At 36.7% G+C, this 11861-nt stretch overlaps 2 protein-coding genes and 1 non-coding gene across 4 annotated transcripts; 2 read left to right on the forward strand and 1 right to left on the reverse strand.

The window, feature by feature from the left end:
- The first annotated feature begins 4595 nt into the window (after positions 1-4595).
- Positions 4596-6530, forward strand: LOC147920085 (bidirectional sugar transporter SWEET8-like). 2 transcript variants are annotated; one of them, XM_087502070.1, is made up of 7 exons: positions 4596-4700; positions 5057-5093; positions 5195-5417; positions 5517-5675; positions 5796-5903; positions 6011-6088; positions 6171-6530. In XM_087502070.1, exons 1-7 carry the CDS (start codon positions 4658-4660, stop codon positions 6294-6296), a joined length of 774 nt encoding a protein of 257 aa, XP_087358196.1. In that variant the 5' UTR covers positions 4596-4657; the 3' UTR covers positions 6297-6530. The 2 variants fall into 2 exon arrangements, with proteins under 2 accessions (XP_087358196.1, XP_087358197.1); XM_087502071.1 differs by having other exon boundaries at positions 6011-6312.
- A 2211-nt stretch (positions 6531-8741) lies between these two features.
- LOC104764373 (uncharacterized) lies at positions 8742-11376 on the forward strand. The gene is made up of 7 exons (XM_010487890.3): positions 8742-9139; positions 9411-9731; positions 9833-10373; positions 10456-10556; positions 10647-10736; positions 10827-10954; positions 11045-11376. Exons 2-7 carry the CDS (start codon positions 9447-9449, stop codon positions 11190-11192), a joined length of 1293 nt encoding a protein of 430 aa, XP_010486192.2. The 5' UTR covers positions 8742-9139; positions 9411-9446; the 3' UTR covers positions 11193-11376.
- Positions 11377-11620: 244 nt separating this feature from the next.
- On the reverse strand, positions 11621-11692 carry TRNAH-GUG (transfer RNA histidin (anticodon GUG)). The gene has a single exon. It is a non-coding gene; the product is annotated as a tRNA-His (tRNA).
- Between the last annotated feature and the right edge of the window lie 169 nt (positions 11693-11861).

Consider the following 11861-nt stretch of genomic DNA (forward strand, 5'->3'; position numbering starts at 1 on the left):
GGGTAGGTTCGGTACAGGTCCATGATGATTGGGTATAAATAATCTGTCACCAATCCATGCATCAAATTATTATTCATCATATATATCCAATGACTAACTTTGCTTCATTTTCATTTTTTTTTTTTGGCTCAATTTCAACTATTCATTAACCAAAGTTCTGACAACTTACATATTAATTTCTTACATTACTTAACCAACTAGGCTTTATTTTCATTTTATTTCCTAACTAATTGAGATACATATATACATATATATATATGGATAATTGTTGTTTGAAATGAAAGAATAGATTATGTCAAGTTTTCTAGAGTTCAACAAGTGAAAATGTGAATTAAAAATTGGTATTTCAATCAGATATTTTTAATTAAATACCAATTAAAAATATCTGATTGAAATTGGTGTAAACTGCAAATATTTGTCCGTCCGAACCAATCTGAACCGGTTACTGAATTACAAGCTTTTCATGTCCATCGGTCCGCTCTATTCGATAACCGGTTTGAAACTACCAAATGAAGGGATGCTTAATGCTTATACTTTATTGTCGATAAATACGAACCAGGATTTTAATACCATGTAAATAAAATAAACTAATAGGCAATGAGGGAATTGCTCAATTGGCAACGAAGTTTTTATACTATAATCCAAGACTTGACCGTTCTATTGACGTGATCCTGTCACGTACCGTATATTTTACTTTTTGGGGATCAGACATATTATTATAATAGCTTAAAAACAGATAGAACAATCATAACAATATTATCAAATTTGTCATTTTTTAAAATAACATTGTACGTGTGCATGGTACAAAATGAATACAGTCGATACCGTCCAAAATTTGTATCAAGTCCTTTTTCTTTTGAAAAAGAATATGTATGGTTTAACTTTTTGATTATCTTATTTATTTGTAGTCATAACCTAGGCCATATATGTAAATTCTACTCATTAATTAAATTAGACAGTTAGTTAGATATATATTTCAATCAGATATTTTTAATCTACACACCACCAAAGAAAAGCCAAAGAAAACAAAAAAAACGCTCTTCCCTCACTCCTCTCTCTCTCTCTCTCTCTCTCTCTCTCTCTCTCTCTCTCTCTTTCCTCTCTCGTCCCTAACCTCTCGCTCTCTTTCCTCTGTCTTCTCCTACCTCTCGCTCTCGCTCTCTGTATCTGTTCTTAAACACACATGTCGTTAGCCTAACTGTTTACCAAGAAAAATGGATAATGCTGAGATGATCGATGCTCCTAATGTTGCCGGTGGAGGAGGTTTTGCTGTTGTTGGCGGAGTAGCTGAAGAAGGTGAATCTGATCTTCCTCCGATCTTTCATCAGTTTCCCGAGGGACTTTTAGTAAACATTGAGTACTGTATCAAATTCGCGTTCTTCCACCCAGAGGTACATCTCATAGTCGGAATCATCTGCCTTTGTCTTGCTTTCTTTTGCACCGCAAAGATCGCACATTGGACTATATTGATGATAGCGCCGCTGATGATTTGTGGCTTGCTTATCCTCTTCGGAACTGCAATTTGGTTTGTAGCCGGCTACGACTATGCAAGAAATTGGGTTAACGCGTGGGTGACGAACTATAGGGTTACGAACAACTGCATCAAAGCTTTGGGAAGCATCGCCGTTATTACTGGGTTTGTTTTTCTCTCTAATGAGATCGAGGAGGAGAAGAAGAATCTCGGTTTCTTTATGATTGGGTTACTTCTCTTGATGTACTTGTTTACCGCCGTAGTGTCCAAGTTATTCGGCACTAACGATATATTCGGATTCGCCGATGGAGTAATGGCTGTGAATTTTATGGTTTGGATCACGAAACGCCACGAAACCCTTAAAGGTCTGAGTGGGGGCGGGGGGCAATAACTGGTCTATGGGTTGGATTTTATGTGATCTCTTTTGTCCTGGATTTATTCAAAATGACGAGTATACCGCTAAGAGCTGTTCATGCTGGTGAAGGAGGTGTAGCTGTTGTTGTGGGCGGAGGTACAGAAGGAGATGTTGCTGTTGTTGTTGGCGGAGTTACAGAAGAATGTGAAGCTACTCTTCCTCCGTGCTTACAGGCTTTTCCCGAAGGACTTTTGGTAAACGTGGAATATGGGATCAGATTCCTGTTCTTCCACCCGGAGGCACTTGTTTCACTCGCAAGCATCTGTTTCGGCTTGGCTTTCTTGTGCGCCGTAAAGATTGGACACTGGAGCATCTCGTTGGTAACTGCGATGGTCATTTGTAGCTTGCTACTCCTCCGCGGAGCTACAGTTTGGTTTGTAGATGGCTACGACAATGCAAGAATATGGCTTAAAGAGTGGGTGGCGAAATACAGGGTTTTTAACAGTTTCCTCAATGCTGTGGGAAGCATCGCCGTCATTACTTGGTTTGTTTATATCTCTAGTGACATCGAGGAGAAGGCAAGTGCATTAGGTTTTGTTGGGATTGGGTTACTTCTCTCGATATACTTGGTCGTCGTCTCAGTTACCAAACTGGTACATAACTCTACCTCTCTTTTTAAAGGTGCATAAAAAAAAAAGTTGAAGGATATCTTTGGAGTAGCTGATGCGATTATGGCTGTGACTGTGATGTTATGGGTCAAACTCTGCATAAAGAAACATATGCTAGATGGTTTTAGAGGGTGGGAAAAGGCTGGGTTTTGGTTTGGGTTTTATTTGATAATTTTTGTCCTCAGTCTTTTCAAAATGACTGAAATACCGCTCAGACCTGTCCCCCAAAATGCTGTTGCTGAGATAACTGAAGAGGCAATGGTAAACGATGGAGTAGTAGCAGCAGAGGCAATGGTAAACGATGGAGGAGTAGCAGCAGAGGCAATGATAAACGATGGAGGAGCAGCAGAAGTGGCAATGGTAAACGATGGAGGAGTAGCAGCAGAGGCAATGGTAAACGATGGAGCAGCAGAAGAGGCAGTGGTAAACGATGAAGGAGTAGCAGCAGAGGCAATGGTAAACGATGGAGGAGTAGCAGCAGAAGCACTAATGGTGGACAACACAGTGATGGATTGTTATACGATTCCTTCGAATATTGTGGCTCTTCGAATATCATACTTCGAGAGCCTGCAGGAGTAGAAGAAGTTGCGGTAATGGTAGACGATGGAGGAGTAGCAGATGTGCTAATTGTAGAGGAAGCACCTATAGACATGGAAGGCACTCTCGTGGGTGCAAATAAAACCTCCAGAGTTAAGACTGAGAAGGAGACATGAGAACCGTAAAAGAAAGCTTCGGGCAACCACCGGAGGAAGAAATGTATAGTGAACGCCATTTGAGAGGTAACAGGTTCTTCGTCCTTAGTGTTTGCAGCCGTTTTTTTTAAAAAATTCATCTTTGAAAAAACTTAGCAGTCTCTGGTCTGGTCAATTGCCTATTGTATAAGACATGGTCTATCAGCAACTAACTCTTCTTAATTCAAAGTTCCTAATGGTTTCCTTCTTTAAATCTCTTTGGTTTTTCTGGAAGTTTGTCTCTCGTCGCTGTGCGTTAGGTGGTAGATCAGGCAAAGTGTGTTATAGTTTTCTTTTTTTAACAGTTAGATGTTACACATGAGATATAAGATTTTGATATTTTTGTATTCAGTTTTTGGATTTTGTTTTATATCATGAAGAGGTTCTTTAGGCTACAAGTTCTTAATATGAAATAAATCCCACACAACTACCATACTTAAAAAGTCATTCACTTCCAACATGCTTGACATAATTCAAGTCCTTATACCAAATTGTATAGTCTTTAACAACTAAAGAGAAGGCTAATCAAGAACGCGAGTACCAATAAATTTGTATAGTCTGCTTTCTCCATGGGTAAAGCTGTAGGGGTATCGTAAGAGAGGATACAACACTCGATTCTTGGTGGCTCCAAGAAGTCCACCAAGTTGGCAATTTCTCTTCATTCCGAGCTACCGGTTTCGTTTCTTCCTCTCTACATATGCAAAGCTCAAAGAAAACGACCAAATAATTCTGAAATTAGATAACATATTTTGGATGGTTATCTAATTTATAATTCTACACTAGTCAACAAATGTGGCTGTACAGCCACACATTTTTCCTTTTTTTATTTTTTTTTTAATTTTTTTTAAACTTCATTTATATCCATTTCGATTTTTACTGTAAACCTAACTAAGTGAAATACAATTCTGGATGAAAAGAAACTGTTTTTCTAACACAACTTGTATCAACTTTGAGTTTTTAATTGTCTTTTTACATTTTTAATTTTACCAAGACTTTGTTCAATAAGTATATTAGAACTTAGAAGAAAACCCACAAACTACATTTAGCAAGTGGATTGGTTTAGATAATCTGATTCTACCGGCCTTGCTCAGATTAAAAAAAAGGAAACCAAATAAAAAAAGATTCTAGTATATCTAATTTTTATTTTAATAACAATTTGTTGATTTTTGCATCCCCACACATCACGCAGGACCTGTATAACTATACCTACTCTAATCTATTTATAAGGAGTGGTGGTGACCGGTGAGCAAAATATGGTAACAAAAAAAAAAGGATTTACAAATATGCCACGGAAAATTAATCCAAAAAGATATTGACTCCTTGACTAAATCTCTTTTTTTCCCTCATATACACACACACGCAAAAGGAAAAAAAAAACACATTGTTGAATTAGCCTCTCTATTACACTTCGTCTGCTTCATCTATTTTCGCAATGGTTAATGCAAAAGATATTCGTATAATCATCGGAGTTATTGGTACGATCTGCGTCCACTCTCCCTCCCTCCCTCCCTCTTTTACGTGCAATCGATATGTTGTTTATCTTTGTGCGCATATCTATAGCCGTGTCACGTGTGTAGTGTAATTTGGTACTGGTTCCATGCATCAGTGTAGTTGTTGTAGTGATCATGGAACTAAATCGTCGTTATGGTCGAGATGCTTATCCTAATTTATGTCGGTCGGTTCGTTTTACCTATGTCTATGGGTGTATATATATATATATATATGTAAATATAAATAAAGAGAGCGAGTAACTGATTTAATTAGCACAATTTTAATATAGCTATTAGCTATATACATATTTTACTAACAGTTTTTCTCTGGCTTGATGCAGGAAATGTTTTGTCCACTGTGGTCTCCCTCTCATATACGTAGTTCTTTATCTTGTTCTTTTTTTTTTTACACAACGGTTTGTGTATGTATATATGTGTGTAAGAGTTAAAAGCAATTTTCCTATATGTACTACGTACAGGCCAAGGTTTATACAAATATACAAGAAGAAATCAGTGGAGGGATATAAAGTTAATCGTCAGTTGCTGATGCTGGCTAAATGTAGTTTGTGGGTTTTGTATGGTATCCCTTTTGTTCACAATGACAGTAATAGTATTCTCGTCTCCACTAGTAATGGCGTCGGTTTCGTTATCGAAGTTATCTATGTCGTTGTCTTTTGGATCAATTGTAACGACGAATCACGTGTACGTAGCTGTCCCTCCATCTTTTTTTTTATAATGCTTATATATATATGTCTAAATATTGTATATTGATTTTGAGGATACGGCTATCTTGATGTGCAGAAGGGTCATGATTTGATATCTCTTATTTTTGTTATTGCATTCGTGTCAACTGTCTATTCGATGACTATTTTGGCATTTTGGAGTTCACCTTACAAGCATATTTTCGTGGGTGTTGTTTGCGACGTTTTCAACATTTGGCTCTATCTTCACTTGTCCCAGGTAAAGCTCTCTCTTTCTTGTGATATGGATTATTAAACTATTTATTATATTACTCTGGTTTTGATTAATTAGTTTTAATTTTTATGCTGGTGCAATAAACAATTGAACAAAATGTTGAAGAATAAGAACTTTACGTACATGCCATTTTGGCTGTCGTTAGTTAGTTTCGTTAACGCTGGAATTTGGAGTGCATATTCTTTGATCTACAAAATTGATATCTACGTCTTTGTAAGTCTTTTTTTATTTTTCGCTTGAAAACTTAATGTATTAAATTAATTTCCATTATTTATAACGTTGATTCTATTAATTTTTTTTTCTGTGTGTTCGTGGAACAGATAAACAGTGGTGTTGAAACGTTGTTTTGCGCTTTCCAATTAATAGTCCATGCATCTTTCTGCATACGCCAACTATGCGTTAGTGTTTGAAGTTTGGTGTTTGGATCATACTACTTTATTATATGTAAGGGTTTATATTACTATTAAGAAATGGATGCAGGACACCCGCATAAATGGAGTAGCAGCAGAAGCACTAATGGTGGACAACACAGTGATGGATTGTTATACGATTCCTTCGAATATTGTGGCTCTTCGAATATCATACTTCGAGAGCCTGCAGGAGTAGAAGAAGTTGCGGTAATGGTAGACGATGGAGGAGTAGATTGTAGAGGAAGCACCTATAGACTGGTTTGAGCTTTCAGCGAATATTATGGCAGCGATTTCCCAAAGATTTAATGCTGTTACCATCGAACGTTTCTATCTCCATCGAACGTTGTTGACTTTCATAAAACGATGTCGCTATTTTTTTCAGTGATGTATGCAGATATTACTGAATCTCTTTCTACCAAAAAAGGATATTAATAAAGCTCAGAAATTTTTATTATTTTGTGAAGGAGTGGGTTAATTTGTGATGTCCCTATAATTAACCCAAACATTTTCGCTATTTTGTTGACAAAATTTTTTAAAAATTACTTTTTAATCTACCAACACTCCATATTTTCAAACGTGTTTGTATTTTACAAATATATACATGCCATATAATATAGGGAAAAAGTTAAGAGGCCACAACTTAAAAAAGTGATATAATTATGACCATCTAAGGAATCTATATAGCCATGTCATATGTCATATTTCGCTGGATGGAGCCCGAGACGTTAGGGTTGTAGACATTGTCCTAGGATACATAAATTGTAAGACGACATGTTAAGGTTATAAGAGAAATTTTGTATATATTCCATGTCAACTTTTACAAAATTTATAAAATTTATAAAATTTCTCTTACAGTGCTACGTATTTGGATTTTGAGATCTCAATGAACGATCTTTCTCTTGGACGGCCAAATAGCACCAATATATATTGGAGTAGGCAAGACCAACTGGAGAAGACACTCCCAAAACATAATATATTGCACGGCCAATTGTTGTGACCTCATCATAGGGTTTCGTATCTTCCATCTTGATTAGCAACATATTAAGAGACAAACCTCATAGGAATATATAGAAAACCCTAACGGGAACCCACTCTGGGATGGGAACGGTTGCAACCATCGTCAGACGTTAGGGTTGTAGACATTGTCCTAGGATACATAAATTGTGAGACGACATGTTAAGGGTATAAGAGAAATTTAAAGTGTGCCTATAAGTACATTTCGAATCTCAGGGAAGTATGAACATGACTTGTATTCTGACAAGGTTTGAAATGCAATAAGCACATATAATCTATATATGCAAGACATGCATGGTTTATATATTGACATGGATTTTTCTACAAAAAGTTTCATTATTTTGTTTGTGATATGGATTAGTTACTGGAACATTAATATTTTTTGATAGAATATAGGAGACTCTTGTTACAACTACTTATATAATCTCGTAAATATATTTTATACGATCCCACAATATGTGGAGCAACTCTGTAACATCCTCCGCTATTTAAAGCCTTTGTAAATCAATGAATAGCTAAAACGGAACAGATTATCTTTCATAGTATCAGAGCTAGATAGCTTTTGATTTCTCCTTCCTTCTTCTTTCATCCTCCTCTTGCTTTTCATTTTTTTCGTTTCTTTCAATTTTGTTCTCAATGGCTGCCCGGCGACACCATTACTATTGAAGACGAGAATAGTGTCCTTGTGAACAAAAGGGAGACCATACAAAACCCACAAACCACATTTAATCAGCATCATTAACGGATGATCGAGTTGATATCCCTTCACTGATTTCTTCTGGTATATATGTATAAACTTTGGCCTGTAGATATATATATATATATATATATATATATATATATATGAAAATGCCTAAGATCACTCTTGACTACGATCGATAAATGCTTATCTAAATCTGAAAACAATTATACTTATATATAAATCGGAAATCATGATCCTAGCTAGGAACCACGTACTAAAAGACGACAGATAACACGCATTATAAATTAACCCTCGCCAATAATGTAGAGATTATGTTGGTGACAAACTGTAGAGAAACCAATAATTCAAAAAGTATAATAAAGTACATATATATAAACACAAACATACATACATGACAACACGAATGTGAAAAAGGGGGAAAAACAAGAGAAAGAAGAAAAAGGATTATTACATATGTGAGAGGGAGATCAAAGTGGACAGAACATTCCCTGCATCAAGCCAGAGAATAAATGTCAGTATATTTATATCTTTGGCGATAATCATCATTGTGAGATTGACGGAGGGAGAGAATGGAGATGTAGTGAAGGACGAGTCAATATTTCTCTTCTTTTTTTACCTTTTGGCATATATAAATATATAATATATGGAATTTTTAGTCCAAAGATCGTATTTTTAATATGTGAATCCAACAATAATATATTGTTTGTTAGCTACATTATATTTTTCCTTGTTACTAGGTAGGGTTCGGTACAGGCTGAAACTAGAAAAGACTAAAAAGTAGAAGAAACTGAACAATAAATTAATTTGCCATAGCCGAAGGCTGATAATGCATAGAAGTGGATTGGTTTAGAAAAGATTGGGCCTGAATATTAAAGGCCCAACCCAAAAGCAGAATAGTCGATCGTCGTCTCGTCTTCACTCATTAACTCCGACAAAGAAAGGATGAGCGTTTCGCCGGCGGCGTTATTTAAACGGGACGGCATGAAAAAAAAAGAAAAAAAGGAAAAAGAAAAAAAAGGAAAAAAAAAAAAAAGAGAGGAGAGAAAATCAGAAAAAATGGAGGAGATAAAGATTTGGGGACATCTCTTCCACATTTACCCTTCAGTTAAAGCCAATCCCACTTCTTCTTCTTCCTCTTCTTCTCAAGGGACTCCATTATCTAATACTAATGCTAGGGTTTTTCTCTCCTTCGTCTTCCCGTGTCTCTTTCTTCTCTTTTTCCCGCCGACTGCTTCTTTCCCTCGATATTTATTGGTGTCTGTGTGAGATTCTCGTTTGAATTTTGGGGATTTTCTTAACGAATTCACTTAATTGAGAAGAAGGTGTTTACTGTATTTATCGTTTCTCGTCTTGTTGTTGATATCACTCTACTTGACTTGTTTGATTTCTGAGAAGACGCTTAGTGGTGGTTTTGGCTTCTCTGGTTTCACTGTTTTTGTGTCAATTTGAGAATGATTTTGTCTAATTTCAAATTTGAGAAAGCATATATATATATTTCTGTAGTTTCAATTTTGAAGCTTTTCTCTTGCAGATGTTATGTAGTTTTGTGTATTATTATTATTTAACTGGTGTTCTTTGTATTCTATACTGCAGTTAATTCTTGTGTATGGTTTGTCCTGAAAATATTTGATGATTATGGAGGGCTCTCAAGTTTCTGCTTCTACTACTTTAGCTGGTTTCTCCGGCAGGAGAAGGAGAAGCTCTTTGCCTCGTCGACCACGCTATATCAAAGGGTGCTTGCATAGTTTCACCTTTTTGCCTCCTTCAACACAGTCAGACACTGCTCTTACTAAACAAGCTAACTCAAGTTTTAGGAACGCCACTAGTCTCTGTGGTTCTGTTGTGAGTGAGAACCCACTAAAACTGAAGCTTAAGCTTGGTGGTGTAACACGAACGATCCAAACCAACTCTGAGGTGGGTGTTTGTAACCGATACTTTGGTTTTGATTTTGTTCTTCATCATGCATTTAGTTGTTGTGAAACTTGTTTTCTTTCTGATATCCATGAGTAATGCAGGATGACCGACAAAAGCCATTACAGAATAAGGTTAATGGCAATGTACCAGAGCGCAGACATGGTCAGAAAACACTTTTTTTAAAGGAGATTCATCATCAATCTAGAGGATATACGTCTGAGACTGTGAATGGTGGTGCATCCATGTCCGAGAAGAGCAAGCGTGGTCTTAAGATACGCGTTTTGGATCCAGAACCAGACAGTGATGATGATGGAGATGAGGAAATCAGATACCTCGAGAAGTTAAAGTCTAAAAGGGTTAGGGACCCTCATGAAGGTAAAGAGATTGAAGGAGGCAGAAGGCTACACAGCAATAATGGTCATGGCATGGAAGACACAGAACAATTCTCATCTGACAAACTTGCTGTATCCGGAAGGAAAAAGCCAAGAATGGGAATGGTTGACTCGCTTCCGGCAGGAGCAAGTAGACAAATTCCTACAACAACACGTACTCGGGCTCTCCAATCAGGAAAAGATCCATATTCTGTCATCGGGTCGGGACCTCTTGAATTCCCTGATGGATCACCTTGTCCCTCATCTAAAAGTGAGTTGCTCATTTTTTACCTTTTCTTAGAACAAATCGGTTGCTGTAAATACTGAAATCTGTAGACCGTGAACAATTCCAGGACAAAAACAGAAGCTTTCTGAGGTGGAGCAACAGTCCAAGAAGGCCGAAGCTGCACAGAGACGGCGAATGCAGTCCGAGAAGGCTGCCCAAGAAGCCGAGGTAAAGTTAAATACATTTTATCCGGTTACTTTATAATGCCAAAACAAGCTGAACTACAGTCTAACTGCCTCTTCGTTGTCTCTTCACCAGGCTGAAGCTATCAGGAAAATACTGGGGCAAGATTCTGGGAGAAAGAAAAAAGAGGAGAAGATGAAAAAACAACAGGAAGAACGAGCTCAGGTTCTTCCTATTGCAAATGACACATCTTATATAAACTCTCTCGCTCTCTGTATCTATGTCTGTTCTGACTTTATTTTTTCCTCTTCACAGGAGAAAGCTGCAAGATCAAACACACTTGCATCAAACACTATCAGATTGGTTATTGGTCCAAGTGGAACAACAATGACATTTTCTGAAGACATTGGTCTTCCGGATATCTTCAAGCCGATCACGTACAGGTAAGCAAAACATTTAAGGAGGATATATACATCATATATGTAGCGTTGTGAGGTATTATTAACTAAGAGTTTTGATGGATCCGTCTTCAGTTATCCTCCTCCGCGTGAGAAATGTGTGGGACCAAATTGCGAGAAAGAGTACAAGTACAGGGATTCAAAGACGAAGCTACCATTATGCAGTCTCGGATGTTACAAGGCCATTCAAGAGAAGATAGAACAACCACTGATTCATTGCTAATTTGCTGAACATGTTTTTGTTAGAAGTTATATATATAACAGGTAGTAATTGTTTCTTAACATGAACCAAACTTTTTCGCCTCCTTTGCTCAACTCTTCGTCGAGGGAAATTTTTGGTTGCTGAGCCCATAAAAATCGAAGTGACCTTTAATTTCTTCTAAGTTCTAATATACTTATTGAACAAAGTCTTGGTATTCATTTTTTTTTCTTCTAAGTTCTAATATACTTATTGAACAAAGTCTTGGTAAAATTAAAAATGTAAAAAGACAATTAAAAACTCAAAGTCGATATAAGTTGTGTTAGAAAAACAGTTTCTTTTCATCCAGAATTGTATTTCACTTAGTTAGGTTTACAGTAAAAATCGAAATGGATATAAATGAAGTTTCATACTGGAAAAAAAAAATTAAAAAAAGAAAAATAGGAAAAATGTGTGGCTGCTGGGATTCGAGCCCAGGTCTCCACGGCCACAACGTGGAATTCTTACCACTAAACTACAGCCACATTTGTTGACTAGTGTAGAATTATAAATTAGATAACCATCCAAAATATGTTATCTAATTTCAGAATTATTTGGTCGTTTTCTTTGAGCTTTGCATATGTAGAGAGGAAGAAACGAAACCGGTAGTTCGGAATGAAGAGAAATTGCCAACTTGGTGGACTTCTTGGAGCC

Source organism: Camelina sativa, chromosome 19 (genome assembly GCF_030686135.1).
Source record: "Camelina sativa cultivar CO46 ecotype springtype chromosome 19, ASM3068613v1".
Lineage (NCBI taxonomy): Eukaryota > Viridiplantae > Streptophyta > Magnoliopsida > Brassicales > Brassicaceae > Camelina > Camelina sativa.